Source organism: Podarcis filfolensis (genome assembly GCF_964270895.1).
Source record: "Podarcis filfolensis genome assembly, chromosome: 15".
In the NCBI taxonomy this organism is placed as follows: domain Eukaryota; kingdom Metazoa; phylum Chordata; class Lepidosauria; order Squamata; family Lacertidae; genus Podarcis; species Podarcis filfolensis.
The window spans coordinates 30,853,045-30,872,666 of record NC_139618.1 but is presented as its reverse complement, the minus strand read 5'-3'; the positions used below and the strand labels follow the sequence as shown (position 1 = coordinate 30,872,666).

The window sequence follows — 19,622 nt, the reverse complement described above, 5'->3', positions numbered from 1 at the left end:
ATGCTGCAACCATGCTTGCCCAGAAATAAACCTAGGCCTCTACTTGATGCCATACTTCAAAGGAAGGTTACTTGCCTATGCTTTTCCAGCCAGAGACACCTGTGCTTTGAAGAACAAGTTGAACAAGTGCAGCTCTCCTCTCTGGAGCTGCAGTAGTGGGAAAACAAAGGAAACAAGCCTTATATCCACCGGTCCATCTACTCAGTATTGACTACACTGATTTCAGGGTTTCAGGCAGGGCTCTCCCCGACCCCTACCTGGAGATGACAGGAATGGAACCTGGGACCTTCTGCATGCAGAATAAATGCTCTAACATAGAGCTACAGCCCTTCCTCAGATAGACAACACAAGATCCTCACAATCATTAAGTCGTTAGCAATACAGGAGCATCTGTCAGGGACATTTTTTAAAAAAGAGAGTCTGGGGCTACTGTCAGATCCCATCCTCCCCAGAGGTTGCCAGGGTGCCCAAACTTTCTTTCCTATGCTAACAGGGCTCTATCAAATGGGATGAACAGACCGGAGGGCATTGTAGGAGACAGAAGTGGCGCTGTGATTTCCATTTGTTTCTGTTCCTTAACTAACAGCTGCCTGTTGTGTCTCTTTATTTTCCCCCAAGCAGATCAGAAAAGGAAGCAGGCAGCAATTTCCTTAGCTGTCACAGAGGCATATTCAAGACCCACTGACTTTAAAGGAAACCTCTTAAGCAGCAGCTGAATTGGTGTTAATATTTGATGAGCCAACCGTTCTGTTGGTTCAGAGATAAAAACAATGCTCCGGGAAAAAAAGACCTCTGCTGAACAAAGCCCCCTAAGCAAACAAACCCATAGAAACCCTTACCTCTCAATCTCCCCCTCCCAACCGCTGTTTGTATCCCTTGAGGTTGCTAGATGCAGCTGGGAGAAGCTGCAGCAAATAATGCAAGCACAGTACCAAGTATCCATGTGGTTGCATCAGAATGACCCTGACTCAGCTGAAGAAGCCAAGAGATGCATGAGCCTTTGGCTTACCTTCTCAGCATATACCATGATTAAGCCAATAGCTACGAGTCACAATGGCTAGGTTCTACCTTGGAGGCAGTATGCCTCTGCATGATGGGAATCTCAAGGGGAGAGAGTGCTCTCGCACTCAGGTCCTGCTTTTCAGCTTTCCACAGGCACCTGGTTGGCCACTGGGAGAACAGGATGTTGGACTAGATGGGTCATTTGCTTGATTCATTGTTCAAAGGGCATCCTTGATCAATCTCAAGAGTCAATGATGACACAAAAGGATGGAGCTACAGTGTTTACTATTTATTTATTTATTGCCCGCCCTTCACCCTGAGGTCCCAGAGTGGGTTACATTAAAACACAGTATTGAAAATGGTTTCTATGTGGGCAGCCATGTTTTCCCCTTATAATTCCTCCTGAGAGTGACAGAATATCATCAAGGGGAGCTTGATGTATTCACATTCAAAGGAAGTGGCTGGCAAGGACTCCCTGCGCTGGCATCTCTAGGTTGTGGGAGACTGGGTTGCCAATTTTTAAAGATGGAACCATTTTTATTTTTGGAAGGGAGAGAGGTAGCAATGAGGTTCTCAGACTGCCTCATACATACCAAAAGTAAAATAAAATCACCTTTGTGTTTCTGCACAGATTTTCAAGGATCTTCCAGTAAAAATCCCCACAGAAACAGGCTGGGATGAACTGAGGCTGTGCACATATTGCCATTTATTCTGGCTCCAGTGTGCTCCTGCAACAAGTTTTGAAGCTGTGGACACATGACGTTAGCCACAGCCCATCAATTTCTGTAGTTTCTTGAGAAACGCTGCTGTTCGATGTGTTTCCCCTCAAGCCAGCTTCCATCTCATTTGAAAACGTAAGCCACTTTCACTTTGCAGTTAAGCCAAGGTGTGTGTGTTTGAGGCAGTCATGGTGCACGTACAGATGCCAACTTTATGATTAGGAGTTCCGGGGGCTGCAGGTGCGTAGAAACCAAATAGTTAATGCACGTTGGCTGAAGACACCCACGCTCCTGCTCTGTGCCAATGTGACTTGAAATGCAGTGGGGGTGGGGAATTTGCTAATGTGTACATAGCCTAAGTCCTACAGAACTTGGAGGCATGGGGTTTCAATGGGTCCACCCATCCCTAATTCAGTAGAAGTTACTTTTCTGTAGAGAAGCATAGGATTGTGCTGTTAATCTTTAAGGAGGCACAAGAGTCTTGGTGCCCTATCAGTCATCTGTCAATGGCCCCAGTGAACTTCGGTCTCTCCTCTCACCACTTCCTCTGCAGCTCATGGTGCCTCATGCACCTTCGTCTCTACTGTCATGTTTCCTTGTGCTTCAGCACATGTGAGCACATACACTCTGTCCATGGTCAGAGGCTCTCTTCATTATATAAATGGCTTTGTGGCTAACTCCTGCAAGATTCACCCCCCCGAAGTTGAAAGCTGAGCCCTAATTCAAACTAAGTGCTCGCATAAGGAGACTGCTGTGTGAAAACCCATGGGCATGGCAACATATGCCTAGTGGCCTGATGATTTGGCTAACACTAGCAGTGGTGGAAGCGGGGAAAGAATCAGGAGTGGAGCTTATAGAGTTTGTAGATTGTGGGGCTTGCAGATTTCATTAAATGCCCCCACTAGTTTGACCATGAATACTGACCCTAGAAGCTCCCACCCCTTAAAATCCCCTCTGGCTTCACAAACCTTTTCACTTAATACCACCCCTTTCCTGTGGGTTAAACCACAGAGCCTAGGGCTTGTTGATCAGAAGGTCGGTGGTTTGAATCCCTGCGACGGGGTGAGCTCCCATTGCTCGGTCCCTGCTCCTGCCAACCTAGCAGTTCGAAAGCATGTCAAAGTGCAAGTAGATAAATAGGTACCGCTCTGGCGGGAAGATAAAACGGCGTCTCCGTGCACTGCTCTGGTTCGCCAGAAGCTGCTTAGTCATGCTGGCCACATGACCCGGAAGCTGTACGCTGGCTCCCTTGGCCAATAAAGCGAGATGAGCACTGCAACCCCAGAATCAGCCACGCCTGGACCTAATGGTCAGGGGTCCCTTTACCTTTAGGAGCTGATTGTTGTAAACATAAGATTCTTGGTCACAGTTTGCTTCAAGGTGTGCACACTTCTCCTCTTACCCTTGCATGCAGCAGAGTCAAGAGCCCGCATCTCCAGCTGTGATAGATTAGGCCCCCCCCAATCCAACGCTCTTTACTCCAATGGGTACAGGCAGTTGCTGCTCTTTGTAAAGGTCTTTTTGGAGCGGGAGACACTCTATCAATGTGAGAGCTGGAGGCATTTATTACTGTCCTCTCTCTAACCAACTCCCAAACGTTTTGCAAAAATAACACTAAACAACACCAGCACACCCTGGGAAAGAAGGCGAAGAGGCTGGAGGACTCGCACAATATTAAAACTTCCCATTTTAGCCTTCCACTTTAAAGATTCTCTTTCTTACAGTGTGCAATAAATAATAACGGGGGAGGAACCCCCGCCCCTCCCAACACATGGCTGACATCAAAAAGCCACCAGACGATCGGCAAATAGAGAGATCTGAAGAGAGGCAAAGGGAGGGACTAGTTGAAAGTCAGTTCACGTCGCTCTGACTTCTGTTGCTTCACATTAATTTTACCCACCATCACAGGTGGTGGAACGATGGCAGTAACTAATTACACACACTCACTCACTTGCTCTCTCTCTCTCTTGCTTACTCGCTTGTTTTGCATTGTTGGCTGAGAGCAACATGGAGCAGCTCCATTTCAATCCCCTAAATTTCAGCTCCATCCCATCCCTCAGGATATCCATGGATAGCACTCCATGAATACACCAGGGTGCAATCGTTTAGTATTCTCTGAAGCACAATAAACCAAGCATCTACCACTCATCCAAGATAGTTCTCCAGATTTCAGGCCCTCTGATGAGGCATTTCTGGGAGTTCCCCTGGGGTTTGGTTGGCCTTCACTAACAACTGACCCTTAAGCATTAAGGCCTACTGGTAGAGATTCAGCAAGAACCACCCCTGTCTTCTTCCAGACGTCTTCTGAAAATTGGTATTGCTTAGAGAGACTTCACAACAGGGTTTTCTGCTGCTGTTTTATTGATGTTTATAATTACATTTTATGGATATTTATAGACTGATATTCTTAATTTTTGTATGTTGTAAGTTGCCTTGATATATTTTATGAAAGTGAGGATTATGAATATTTAAATCTACCATATATTTTGGAAAGTGGTTTGCCTGCCTGGCCATCTGTTCTTTATAGGCTCGGTTTCCTCTCATGCCAAACTTAGCATGAAGATTCTCAAAGTGGGGGTGGTGATTTTCATCACCATTGGGCCAGCAACAACCTTTTTGAATCAAGACCTCTCCCAGAGTCACAATTCCGAGTTCCCTTGGGGAAAGGAATTGACTGTTAAACTACTCTATGAATTGTAGCCTCTGCACACAATAAAATACAATGTCTAGGTAGGCTTGCTTTTAAAAAGGAAGTTTTTAGTAGGTGGCAAAAAAGGTGGCAACGGTGAAGGAGCCTGCCTAATATTTATTATGTTAAGCACCAATTAAGTGTAATTGGATATTATACACACCAGAGAAAGTGATCCAAGATGACAAATATAATAGAAAAAAGAGCTATCTAATCTTGTCATACATTTAACAATGTGGCAGACCAAAGAGGTCAGTGCTTAGAATGAAGTAGTTCAGTTAAGTGAAATTCACTGAACTACAGTAGTTCAAAAGTCTCTGAACGATGCCTGAAAGTAATTCCTATAATTGCAGGGTGAACCAAAGATGAATTCAGTTCATTTGGGGGGTAGAATATTGAATGATTCACATTCACACTCATTTTCTGCCTCCCCCGCCCCCGGAAGCTTAGACTATTATTTTTCAGTAAGTCAATCCGACATCTATAAATAAAGTTACAAAGCAAAAGGTGGATGAAAAGTTCCAAGGTTTATTAGGCACTCCTGTTGCTAAGATCACTGTTGCAAAGCAGTTTGAAGGAAGGAACATGAGGCATTTCCTGCATCTTCCCTGCTGAAGAGATTCAAAGAAAGACGTTTAGGTACAGGAACAAAGCGAATGAAGCCTTGTTCCTTTAACAGATCTATGTCTGCCACAAATTAAAATGAGGCAAGCCTTTTCTAATGGGGCAATATAATTATGGGGAAAGCTTAACCTGTTGATATTTTGTCTTTCTGACATCTTATTTCTTGAGTGCACCCCAACTTACTTTTGGAACCTATACCTCAGCATAGCTGCTTGGAACATTCTGAATGCAGAATTTGTGTGTGTGTGTGCGTGTGTGCCAAGGATGAACTTATTATGAACTAAAACATTCATCTGGATGAACTTGAAATGAACTAGTTCATTTTTTGACAGGATGAACCTGAACTAGAACTAATTCCATTTTAAAATGAACATTCCAAGTAGTGAAAAAGCAATCTCAATTCACAAAGCAACTTTCTAAAAGAAGAACATGTGTACACACACAGACACACACACACGGTTTATGGAAGTGGAGAGAGGCATCCCATATCCATTGCCCATGTATTGTACCCCTCTTCTGCATTGGTATTCATAAAAGAATAGCTGTCTTTCTCTCTTCCTCCCTTTTTAAAAGAAACCTCATTCAAAAATTGTTTTTGCGCTGCTCCTTCTCCCAACTTTTGTGTGCTGAGCTTGTGGTAGGAGCTGAAACACGTAGATACAGTAGATGCTTGGGACTACAACTGCAGCCATTCACTCCAAAATCAAAAGGCTCATTAACTTGAGCTAAAAGGGACAACATGCTTGGCTGGCGCTAATAGCAAGTCACACAGCTGGCTGAGCCCAGTCATTTGCACACAAGACAAATGGACCTCCTCTCCTTTTACAGAAACTGAGACTGTCTTGGACTGCGCTATCATGTGTATGTCTACTCTTCAACTATTCCTTTAGAATGTGAGGCCGTCTTATACTGAATCAGGCCTTTCATCCATCTAGTTCAGTTTTGTCTACTTTGACCCACAACAGCTCTTCAAGGTCTAGAATGGAGGAGACCTTGAGACGTCACCTTTACCCAACCTGCTGTCCTCCATGTGTTTCCAACTACAACTCCCACCGGAATGATGGGAGTTGTAGGCCAACAACATTTGGAGGACACCATTTTGGAGAAGGCTGGGTTAAAATGTCAGACAAGGGCTACATTCACACCCTACATTTAAACCACTATGATACCACTTTAAACAATCATGGCTTCTCCCCAAAGAATTCTGGGAACTGTAGCTTGCTCAGGGTACTAAGAGTTTTTATAAGATCCCTTTTCCTCTCCCAGAGCTACCATTCCCAGAGTGGCTTAAGAACCAATCCCTCTTCCCAGGAAACTCCGGGAATAGTAGCTCAGTGAGGGGAGTAGGGGGTCTCATAACAACCGTTGGCACCCTGAACGAACTGCAGTTCCCAGAATTCTTTTTCTGCTCAAAGTGGTATCACAGTGCTTTAAATGTAAGGCATGAATGTGTCCTAGAACCGCAGAGATCTAGAGTCAACTTCCCACTCAGCTATAAATCTCATTACATGACTTTGGGTCATTCTCCATCCTTTGCACAGGGATTTTGTGAGGTTATACGGGGGAAGAAGAATTATGCACACTGCTTTGGAGTAACTGTGGGAATTAAATGCTTTAAAAATGTATTTATCTGCTCACCTGCCTAATAATTTCTAACTAGAGATGTCAAGGTTGAAAGAAAATTTCAAGTTAAAAAAATGTTGTTTCTTCCACGTGCCTTTGGCCTAGCAATTACTTGGCTGAGTAGCATCTTTTGGGGATGGATTCAGCCCATGGACCACTGGGGAACTGGGTGTGGAAAATCTGAAAATTCTAGCATTTGGGAAATTCTAGTATGTGGAAATCCTGTTGGTGCGACGAACCTTTATGCAGCTATTCATGGTGTCTGAATCACATACTGCTTGTTTGCTTTTTAAGACAGCACAGAACGGTATTTGAATTTAGGTTTAAATTCCCCAAACCCTTTGAAGAGCATGTCAATCTCATGGAAATAAAACGGCACACACTGTTTGTTTGCTGCTATCTCACAGGAAGCAAAGCAAGGGTATGGATTTTCATCAGAAAAATGTTGAAAGATACAGCTGATGTCCTGCACAAGTCTCTGCAATTCCTGTATAGGCATAAGCCATGAACTGTGCATTCCCGCCTTCCACCATTTACGGCTAGCATCCCCCAAATGCACCACTCCAAACAAACTCCTCCCTCTTCAACTTAACAGTATAAGCAGGAGGGGATGCTACAGAAAGCCCAAACTGCCTCCTTATCTAGCAGCAGCAGCTGTCTTCAGTTCCTTGGGCCTGCCTTCTGCAATAAGCAGTTTGTAATCCAAGGAGTGGAAGAGAGTGCAAAGCTAGGAGCAGAAAATGAATTTGTCCCTGGCTGATGTGAATCAACAGCACGCAGATTCCAGCTCCATTCAGATGAAAAACCATGGAGATTAGCTAGCCACCGATAGCCGGGAGGCTCCACAGGCTACTGCACTTCCCGGCTAGCTAGTAAACTAAGCTCCTGTTTCTCTCGTCACTGACCACGCATGGATTAGCTGGATTATGTTGGAGAACCTCTCTAGATGCATTTTCATTTGCTGAGTGGTTCCTTCCTACTTTCGTACAATCTCCTTACCTTCAATTGGGTAACTTTCCCCCCTACTTGTTCCTCACACACCAGCTCTTTTGAGAGGAATTTAATACCTTAAAAATAAATTAAGCCCTAAAGTCATCAGCTCAGTATCTGGGCTCCCCCCCACGCTCCTGTCCGCCTTTGTTTTTGAAAGTTGCAAAGCTAGCTTGGATGGGAAGAGGTAGCCTTTTTTTGAATAAGAGGGAACCCCAATGAGCCAAGGGGAAATGTACGTCTCAACTGTGCGAGGGGCAGGGCAGAGGAAGTGAGGGCCACCCCACACGTTTAGGGCAAAACTAGCACAGGCTGACAGAATGAACAGGAAGCTGATTGTTCAAATCTCACTTTTCGTATGAATTCATGTAAGTAAGAATTCAGTACCACAATTGAACAGGGATTCCCTCCTAAGGGATACTTGAAGATTTCAATCGTTTTATGTTCTGATATGAATTTCCCTGATCTGACTGGCATCTCCCAACCTAATGTGATTGGAACGTAGTTATCCACCTGCTCTTGCACCTTCTGAATGTGTGTGTGTGTGTGTGTGTGTGTGTGTGTGTGGATTGTCAAAAAGCGTGGCATGGACTTATGGGTGCAAACTTTGCAGAGTGGGAACATTCTCATCCTGAACTCCACATTCATTTCTAGACAACCTTCTGGGAACTACTGGCCAGTGCAGTAGCAAAGGTGGGCAGAGCAATAAATGTGAATTTTACCCTTGTACAGTAGGCTAGGTTCTTTGCACCCACACATTCCTCTCTATTTTCCTCCCAGGCAGCCATAGGAACATAGGAAGCTGCCTTAAACTGCATCAAAACATTGCCCTACCTGTCTACACTGAGCGCAAGGAGCTCTCCAAGGTTTCAGACACTGGATTTTCAGCCCTAGCTGGAGATGCTGGAGATAAAGCATGGGACCTTTTGTAAGGCTCTATCACTGAGCTACACCCCTTCCCCAGAGGCATTAGAAGAGTTCAAGGATACATTCCAGCCAAGCAAGAACGCTCAAGGAGGGTGCAAGGCTCAGGAAGGTATGTAGACTAGGGAGAAGTCTGGAAGGTTACTGTCAGGGAACTGCCATCGGAGCCAAGAGTGGAGGTAAGGCTCCCCAACGATGCAGGAGAAGGGACCAGCAGGGAGAGAGAGAACACTTCCTTTGGGGAAGGAAATCGGCGTGACACCAGGAAGAAAGGGGAGCAGGGAAGGACTTCGGAGACATGGCTCCAAGACTCTTCCACAGAGGCCAGCGGGGAGAGCCCAGGACCTCCACTGGCCACGCCCACTCTGCGCAGAAGACTTCCACACAGGGAAGCTAGGCGGAGACTTGGCGTCAAGCAGCTTTTATGTTGGAAGAAGTTCAGGAAACACCCACTGACGGATTCTGCCAGTGACTGACACAGCCACGGAGAAAGGGCTGTGCAGCCAGGGAAAGGTTTAGCCAGACAACGTTGCCTAGAGCAGCAGCCCCCTTACGCACGAGCAACCCCAATTCCCTTTACAGTTACATTTGGTTCCAGAGCCTAAAATACCCCATCCTTGCTAAAAAAATAAAAAATCCTCCTCAGCAGCAAATTTATGCAGATTTCATTAGTCAATCAACTAACATTCATAAACATAATTGACTGGCATTTCTTTAATCAGTCCATAGCAACACCCCTTAGCTGTCGTAACAATTGCTGAGCTGACACACTCTAAACCACTGAAACATATGAATGTTATATTAAGCCAACCTGTTCAGAAACTGCGTAAAATTTGCCATCCTTTTTCAATGCGGGACCTGATCTTCCACTGATTGGTCATGTTTACTGTGTGCGCTCACTTGGCTACTCTCGCCATGCTTGTGACACGCTTCGGACTTTTCCTCCTTCCCACCTCCTTCTTTTGTGATAAATATGAAAACAGAGCTATTTGTATCTTTGACAGTAATTGACTCTTCAAATTAACAACACTTCTTTGTAACTCGAAATGCAATTATGACTTTATTGCACGGAGGGCTAGATTTGCAGCCGGCAGGAATTGCTGCTACCAGCAGTAGTACCAGCATCCTAATTAAGCTGTAAAATTCTAACAGGAGGTAGGTCATGATAACCTGTCCCCAAAAGGTACAGTGTGTTGTAGATTCCCTACAATGTAAAAAATAAAAAATGCTTTGTATAAGTGAATGTAACATTCAGTTGGTGATGATGAAGTGCAGTTTAGAGATATAAACTTAATACCAAGTATTACTGGCCACAGTACCAGGATGTGGTGGAGAGGAAGGGTCTTAAGTACATGGGGTAAGTGCCTTAAAGGAACTGGTAGTTCCCCCCACCTTGCCTTCTGCTTTGAGACTGGAAAGCTGTTGATGCAAAAAGCATGCCACTCTGATCCTCTTCTGTGATGTGATTTGTCTTGTGTCATTTAGAAGATCACGATAATATCTGCACTATTTGGTATGCCAGCTATGGAAGATGCTAGTGTATTAAACAAGGAAAGTCAGAAAGTCACAGCTATTCAACTAACAGAGCAATCCTATACATCGAAGTATAGGAATCCATGCCACTTGGAATAATGCACAGAGAGAGAATGGGTTGCATCTAACTACATTTTACTCAGTGTATACCCATTGAAATGACTGGACCTAAGGAAGTCATGCCTATTAATGATAAAGGTCTGCTCGGAGTAGGGATAGCATTGGCCACAACCCAAGATAACAACAACAACAACTTATTATTTGTACCCTGCCCATCTGACTGGGTTGACTAAGGTGCTTTGAAATGCCTATTTTGAGATAAAATGTTGTTAGAAATGACTATTTAAATATGCATTTACTGCAAGTTTTATAGCAGTTTCTTTTTATGAAAAAGCATGGGAGATGAATGCGGCGGGAAATGTCACAGGATTTGTATTGGACCTGCCTACAGAACTCCAAAAGGCAAACTATCATGGAAAATCGTGGGAGTGGGACAGGGAGCAGGGGGCATAATCTTAGCATTTGACTGGTGGTGATCCATGCTTAGCAACATTGACTTTTCACTGAGGTTGAATGAGGCTTTGTACAATGGAGGTCCAGCCTCAGCTGGATATTCCACTGCGTCAGCAATGACATTTGCAGAATTTGTGGAAGGGTCTTGACTCGAATGCAGGGTGGGCTGTTGCTACGAATGCTGCCTATTCATGTCACTTAGATGGCAGCATATTTAAAGGCTCTGTCAACAGAACTATATCCTACCACATTGTGAAGCTGCTGGATTTCCACCACTTGACCTACTTGAAATGTAGGCAAAAGAATGTGCAGGGAAGAACATGCTGGGGTACAATTCAGCCCCAGCAGGAGATGGAACAGAGAGAATAAGAATACTTTACCATAAGGTCTCTGCAGCATTGGCTGAGAATTTGGTTAAGAGCTGATGCAGAAGATGCTGAATGCAAAGAACACAGAGGGCCTATGAGGAAACAGGGGTGTGTGAATCTGCCTCCCTTGGCTTTATTTTACTTGCACATGTGATTCAGTACTATTGTTTTCCAATGGTAACCTAGGGATTTTTACTTTTTAAAAATTGTGCATTATTTTTAATGCATGTTACTAGGCACAATAATTTGGTTTCTGTATTATTATTATTTTTTTAAACACTCATATGGATGTTCCCTGTGAAGAGGGGCTGATTGTTAATCCACTCTGGGAATTGTAGCTCTAGGAGGGGAACAGAGGTTTCCTGACAACAATTAGCACCCTTAACAAACCGCAGCTCCCATGATTCTTTGGAAGAAGCCATGACTGTTCAAAGTGGTATCATAGTGCTTTAAATGTACAGTGTGAATATGGCCTCAAACCTAAATTCCTTGGAAGAGCTTGCTGGCTAGTTGCAGGATCCTCACCTTTTTTTCCCCAGTACTTGACTTCCACAAGGCTAAAGAAACAAGGGACCCACCCTCTTGAGTCTGAATATGGTGGTGGGTCTCCCTCTTCTATCCAGGAGGCTCCTGAATAAGAAACTGACAATTCTCCACTTATGCCAGCAGTCTGAACTTCATCAGAGTCCTCTGTTCCACAATGCATGGTTCCCAGGCCAAGAAGCATGGTAACTCCTCCCTTGTGTACTGTAAAGATTGGTACAGAACTACCAAATACAATTGTTTGACAGCGGCTCCTGATCAAAGCTCCCAGATGTGCTCCCCTTGTGATCTTATTAACTGGTTTTTAAAAAAAGTTTTGAATTGTTATGCTTTTTAATTGTTTTGTCTAATTGTATATTTTAATGTAAGATGGTTTAATGCCATTGTATATTTTAAGCATGGATTCATTTTATAGTTGTAAACCGCTTAGAAGCCATTTTGGCATGTAAGTTGTTAATCAATCTGGGACATTTTCTGCCCAATCTGGGACCTACTTTGCACTTTCTGTCACCCACCTTCCATGCTGCTGCTCGCCTGTTGATCGGTCTTGTGTTTGGGCCTGAGCAGCTGTATTAAATATCAGCAGCATTATCTATGCAGCACTTAGCAAAAGTTTGTGGGAAAGTTAGCCCCTTTGGCAGAACTTCAGCAGTCGAATGACTTTTTATAACATGCTTTTTTCCCTTTTTTATTTTATTTTTGTCTGTGCCAACAAGATTTAAATTGTGCAGCTCATAGATTCAGCTCTTTAACAAGCCCCGACCTTTGGAGTTAATGCTCCGATACACTTGAATAAACTCAAATTAAGAACCTCAACCCTGATACAAACAGAAGCACAAACTCTCTCTGGGATGCTGCTGCATGGCAAACAGAAGGACACTGAGGGGAATGCATGACTACTGTGCTGTCAAGAGGGAAAAGCCTTGCGAGGAACTAACTCGTCAACTGATGCAACAAGGACATGGGCAGGCCTTGCTGCTTCGCTAACTCAAATTTGCTAAATGTTGGGGTTTCTCAACTGGGATGGGGCTGTCTTGGCCAAGCAGCATTCTTACCATTGGAAGAGCAGATCCAAACTCCTGGGATGGAGAGCCTGTGAATCACCTGTTGCTGTTGGACTGCAGCTCCAGCCAGCATAGCTAATGGACAGGGATGATAGGAGTTGTAACCCAACAGCATTTGGAGGGCCACATGCTTCATCTCCCTGACTTATTTCTTTCTTAATGTTGCCTGATTTCATTTACTTCTGCTTCTTCTGAACGCCTTGTGCACTGAGCATGGCATCAACCCAAGTTCCTGCCATCTTGGATTCTGCCACTAGTGCACATGCACTGCCTGATTTCGCATAACTCCTCCAACTTGGAATACAAAACCAAAGGGAAACTACAGAACCTCATTTTTGACTGCTCAAAAAAATCAGATGTTCATTTATTAGAAATGAACAGAAATACAAATAACTGCCTTGCTGGGTCAGACTAGGAGCCATCTAGCCTGACATTCTGTTTCCAGCAGAGGCCAAACAGACACCTCTGGAAGTTGATGATATATTTAGTGGAGTTGTCGTACTCTGCCTCTCCAGTTTTTATGGGTTTAATTTGCCTCTCATTTTCTTATTTATTTTATATATATTTGTTAGTTTTATGTGATATCTGTATGGCAATTGAAATAGTTTTTATTCACACTCTTGTACAACACCCTAGAGTCTTTTAATGAAGGGCAGCTAAAAATATTTTGAATAAAAGTTGCATGGTATATTAAATACATTGTAGCCTTAATGCATCTAAACACTGAACTGTGCAAATTAGTTGGTTCAGCTTAGTTGAGGCAGTTGGCAGATTCACCAGATAGGCTCAGTCTATCTTTTATATCCATATACCGATAAGATTTAATGATCTTGTTATGCTACAACAGTATGCAGAACTCTTGAATATTTTCCCCTGCTTTCTCTTAGCTCATATGAAGACATGTGGTCAATGCAGCCTTCTGGTATTTCAAAAATCCCATTTAAGAACCTGGAGAAAATATTATTTCTACCCTCATCAATAACATAGATTATCTAGACCCTTTTGGCTTCAGCCAAACAGGTTTCAGGCCTGGTTTTGGCACTGAAATAGCCTTGCTTGCCCTGATTGATGACCTTTGTCAAAGAGGCGGGGGGCCTGCGACCCTGTTGGTTTTCCTTGATATCTCAGTGGCTATGATATATCATAGACTATGGCATCCTTCTGCAAAAACTCAGTGGGATGGCAGTTGAAGGCACTGTATTACAGTTGTGAGTAGAACATCTGCAGGCTCATCACCAGCAAGTGGAATTAGAAGACTGTTGCTGAGCCCAGTGGGTTTTGAGTTGTGGGGTCCCACAAGGTCCATTCTGTCTCCTATGATATTCAACATCCATATGAAACTGTTGGGAGCTGTCAACTGGGGATTTGGAGCATGGTGCCATCAGTATGCTGACGACACACAGCTCTATCACTCCATTCCACCAGCATCAGGAAAGGCTGTGAAGATGTTAGATCTGTGTCTGGAAGCAGTGAAGGGCTGGGTGTGGGCTAATAAAATGAGGCCGAATCCTGATTAGATGGAGGTGCTTTAGGTAGATAGTTGCCTTACTCTGTGATTAAGGTGCTGGACCTGTTTGAGAAGAGGTTGCACTACCTCTGAAGTAAAAGGTTTGTAGTTTGGGAGTATTCCTAGATTCCAAGTAGATTCCAACATGTCAACGGAGTCTCAGGTGGCTTCTGTAGCCAGCTGTGCTTATGCCCATCTTTGCTACTGCTATTTCTGGACAGGAATAGCCTGGCCTTAGTTGTCCTCCTGCTTAGCTGACCTCCTGCCTATACTTCAAATGTCTTAAATATACTTTATTTTATATTAAATTGTATCGTTTTAACATTTTGATGTTTGATGTCCTGTACTCCTTTGGGAGAAAGGATGGGATGCAGATTTTACAAACAAATAAATAAAACGCATGTAGCTTTGCTATTCTTTTGTGGCAGCCAAAAATCTCTGAGGCCACCCCTATGCTGCAGCTGTACCACAGCAATCTGAACCCTCTGCCTTTTCTGCCATATCTCTACCAACTCTATAGCCCATTCTCTCCATTTCATCTGTAACTGGAAGTTCTTCTGAATTGTTCTTCCATTTATTTTTAATACTGTGGCTGGTAATGAGTACCAGAAGTCAAAGCATATGCTCTGTATTCGGAGGAACTCCAAAACGGAAAACCCAAGAGAAGGCTAGGCAACTGCTGCCCAGGATGGCTCTTTCCAAGAAAAGGTACATTATCCAGAAAACAGAGCCACTAAGACTGCTTCTAAAGAGAGATCTGCAAATGTTTTTCAGGGAAACAAGACACTCTTCAAAGTTCTGATCACCCCTCTGACTTCTTACTTTATAAATGTAGATTCTCAGGCTGCATGCATGCAACATTTTATTCCAGAATCAATGGAGACAGAGTACTTGTCTTTCCTATATAGTCCAAACACAATCTACATGTATTGCATATTTCATTGCTTCTTGAGAAACTGCTTTCATTCCAAAAATAAAAGCTCATTGCAGATTAATTCTTCATGACCCCCACAGTGTGTCCATATGAAAACAGATGTAGGCAGTCCCAGTAATGAGGTATGTGTGCATCCACACTTACCCTATTACATTGTGGGTGGGTGCAAACCAAAACACAATCACCACTTCCTTCTTCATTCGCCTGGGAAGGAGGAAAAGGCATGGAGGACCTAATCAAGGGGAAGGTTTTCAGACATGTGTTGAATAACCACGCCGACCCTTGCGGACAGCAAACTCTAGAAGCAATCTAGATTGAAGCAGCATGTTGAGGATGGGCAAGAACAATTCTGGATTGAGAAAAACTACATTTTTGTGCTACACATGAGTTAGCGTGCATGCAGACTGTGAATCATAGATCTGGGCGATCGGGTGGCAAATGTTGGAGCAACAGTGTTTGGCGGCTAGGAATAGCAACTGCTGTCTGCTAGAGACAGCTTGTCTGCTTTCTAAAGCCCATGATGCTATGGCTGCTGCCAGTTAGGATGGAGAAATTTGTGAAACCACAGCAGTTCCTCCTCACCTTAGCAGCACAGGGCCTGGCAAACCGTAAGGCAGTCTCCTGTCTACACTTCTGCTGGAGTGTGGTGGAAGGAAATCTTCTCCTTTCCACAAGACTGCAAAGCATGCAGACAAACTGGATATTTATTTGCAGTTTTGGCCCAATGTTCAGAGGGGAACAAGCACATCCCTCGCTACATAGAAGGCCACCTCCACTGGCCCCCACCTGTACACATGAAGATGGATGGTCCAAATGATATCTACACAGATACAGTTCAATAAGCATAGGTCAAAATCACATGGTTGGTCCCCTGATTGAATTAGAAAGTCAACCATGTGATTTTTGCCAAAGGCTGCTCTTACAGGTATGGGTAGAGCCAGAGTACCAGGTGAGCACCAGGGGAAAGTTGTGTATACTTGCTGCTCTGTATGCATTGGGACTGGATCAGGGAGGTGGGCTGGCCTGGGCAGAGGGTGGCACAGATGGCACATGCTCCTTGTAACACGCAAACCAACTCTTTATACTAAGCTCTTGCAAACCTGTAAACGTGGGACTCCCAGGCTGACGATAGCACCTAACAGCCTCTGAGAAAGAGTGCCAGCCGCCATGCAATTGTTAGATGCAAGGCTGAAAGTTGTAATCAAATGAAGCTAATGAAGTTGTCTATTTCGGAATGTAAAAGATTATGCAGGAAACATGTAATAAAGCAAACCTCTCCATAACAGAATGCTCATTCGGCGTGTGTGTTCTGCTAGTGGCGTCCCCGAGCAGATGGTTCCGCTAGCTCACTGCCAGCACTCTCTAAACAGCCGCCACATGCTGGATTGGGAAGGAGCTCCCGCGCATGTAACAGTGGCAGCTTCAACAAAATGCACAGACGGCTGCAATGCTGAGACAATTGGAGCCCATTACCATATAACAACATTATCAGCACAAAGGGTTTTCACTACAGCTTCTGGTGGGCCTATCACTGGCTTCATCTGCTCAGCCTGAGGATAAAACTGAGAAGTTTGTGGAGACCTGCTGCATTCTGGGTAGAGGGCAGCAGTGCTTCCACACCCCTGAATCTGCACTGCAGTGAAGAAGAATGAAAGGGCTGTAATTTGGTTCGAAAGCCGTCAGTACTGCCTTGGTAAAAACAGTAATGAAGCAAATGAATACTAACAATGGCAGTGCTAGCCAACAGAGCATCTCCATGTTGCTTCTCAGATGTTCCAGAGAAACAATGAAAGGAACTGCAAGGACTAGAACCAGGATTCCAACCACACTTCCTGCACTGCTGCCTCATGTGGCTGCTGGAACCACTACTAAGGTCTATAGAAGGGTTGGACCATTTGGGCCAAGCCACACCCAAGTTCCTCGCACCTGGTGTCATATATGACAACAAGTGTGGAGCAGGTAAAGAAGCAGCTGGGTCAAAGTAGGTTTGCAGACATCACCAATCAGCTGGTGGGTGGTGCCTGCAATGCTCTGTGCACAGCTCTTTGTGGGCACCAGCAATCAACTGATTTTGGGGCTTGTAAAGTCCTCATCAGCCCCCATGATTAGCCCATTGCAGAGGCTTGCATAGCTCCATGTACAAAGGCCCCAAGTCCTAATTATCAGCTTACCATCAAACATGGCCCATAGAGGGGTGTGGGAAGTAAAACTCTGACCCACTGGCTAGATCTAGTTCCTTAACTCTGTGCTACAGGCTGCAGCATTCTCTAGACCAGCCTTTCTCAACCATGGGTCCCCAGATGTTGTTGGACTACAACTCCCATCATCCTTAGTTGGCAGTACCAGTGGCCAGGGATGATGGGAGCTGTAGTCCAACATCATCTGGGGGGACCCATAATTGAGAAATACTGCTCTAGGTTGTAAAGGGTTCCTGGGCTTTGTCATGGCTCTCCCTATCCAGTCTGGGTGTTGGCAAACTCTCACAGGCTTCCTGTTCAGGCTGATTTGCAATGCAAATCTCTCTCTCTCTCTCTCCACAAAGAATAAAACAAGAAAAGTACATAAAGAGCACAGCTGATAAAATACACAACATTAAAATCTATTTAAAAGCAACAGGTAAAAATAACATCAGCAGGCAAAAACTTGCTGGAATAAAAATGTTTTTTGCCAGCTGGCAAAAAGACAACCAGAGAATATGCCATCCATGCTTCAAGGAGTAAAGTCTTCCACAATATCAGTGTAGCTACTGAAAGGCCGTGCCTCTTATCATCAGTGGTGCCTCTACCGTTGGTGAGACACAGTCAAGAACCCCAACTTCTGATCTCAGGGAGTGACTGGTACAATATTCTTACTGCTTTTCTGGAGTATTTGAAGCAGCTCTAACACATGCACCTGACACATGCACCCAAATTCATTTTTGGAACCAGCCATGGCTTCCTGTTTCCCCACCAACTCATCACACTCCATGCCTTACATTTTTAACGTAAGAACTGCAGCACTTGCATGTCAAATCTGCAGTTTAGGACAGATATTCCAAGTATGCAATGAGCTGGCTCTGGTTACTAATCATTTCAGCTGTGAGCAAAAGCAGTGACAATTTATTAATTATTATTTATATATTAAATTTAGATACCACTGTTGACCCGAAGATCTCAGGGTCGTTCGAAAGATTAAAAATACAGGATAAGAGCACAAGATAAATGGTTAAAAGAAAAACAAAGCAAGACAATAACCCCAGCTCCCAAGCAGTTCTGTGACACATTCCAGATTATCTTACCTGTACTGGATAACAGCAGGGTTGGCCTTAGCAGAGCAGTGAAACTTTACAGTGTTGTCTTCAAGGACAGGCTGAGGTTCAACTGACAGATTGACGAGAGGCGGATCTGTAAAGAGACAACAGCCAATCTATTAGCTATCACACCTTTGTGTGAGGAACTGTATCTTTCTGCAGTATTGCTTCCCCATTTTGTCCGGCTGCTGTGATGGATGATTGTGTACTAACTAACCAGCATACCTGTTTGACCTTAGAGTGCCAGAAGTCTTGTGTCCCCAAAGTGAAATCCCTTTTTGTGAGCGAATGATGGCTTTAAGAGCAGAGCAAGTCTGGGAGCAATTATTTCTTGTTCTGCAATTTCTTTTCTGAGTGACTTTGTGAAGGTCACTTTGCTGCTATGTGTGCCAGCCTCTTTATAGGCCAGCAAACACAAAAGATCTGTTGATCCAAACAGTTAACGCAGTGGACCAAAGATTGTAACACATTCTTGATACTGTGTAAGAGCTAATCTTTCACATACTGTATCTTGGATTGGGGGAGAAATTCGAGTCAGTTCACATTTAAAGGTGAACCTACTTATTCTGCATTTTCTGAAACCATACACATGCCAGTCATCCTTTGAGCCTATGATTTGAAATTTGCAGTCTTCCAAATTTTGCAACACAGTTCTCTAGTCAAGTAATGGGTGCACAAACGCACAGTAGATCGGGATGTGTGCATAAAAATGCATATATTAGTGAAAACAGCATACAAGAAAGCATTATGTTAGGGGAAATTGTCTTGCAAAATGTGTAGAACTGCATACAAAAATGGGCATATTAGGAGAGATTCACACTAAAATGTTGGTGAATTTTTCTTTTTTAATTTTTTTTATTGATTTTAACATATAAATTATAAAATGTACCACAAAACTTATCACTTAGACTTCCATCAGCACCTCTGATGATCCACCGTTTTAACCACTTCTTATGCATTTCTTAACTTTATATTGCCTTTACATCTCTTAACAAATCATTCTTCCCCTTCTCCATTTTTGCAATACTTCCAATAATACTCCTCACAAAACTTCTTGCAAACCTACAAACGTCGTCTGATCCTCACAAATACTTTTCAAATAGACCGTAAATTTACTCCAGTCTTCCGGGTTGGTGCCACTGTTTAATGGCGGATTCCCTCCGAGCTCCGGAGGGAATCGGCTCCGTAGCGTCTGGGTCTGGCCGCTGCGGCGAAGCGGGGACCCTTAAAATCACAGGCGCGGATGCCTGTGAACACAGAGACTCGGCGGGCACCATTTGCGCCCCCCCAATCCGCGACG

At 44.0% G+C, this 19,622-nt stretch overlaps 1 protein-coding gene across 3 annotated transcripts in view; it reads right to left on the bottom strand.

Annotated features, from left to right (window-relative positions):
- Nucleotides 1–19,622, bottom strand: part of KIRREL3 (kirre like nephrin family adhesion molecule 3) — a 738,847-nt gene that overhangs the window by 127,108 nt on the left and 592,117 nt on the right. For all 3 annotated transcript variants that reach the window (XM_083588556.1, XM_083588558.1, XM_083588557.1), the window contains one exon: nucleotides 18,311–18,416. In XM_083588556.1, the coding sequence (XP_083444682.1) occupies nucleotides 18,311–18,416 (106 nt within the window). The remainder of the gene's footprint in view (nucleotides 1–18,310; nucleotides 18,417–19,622) is intronic.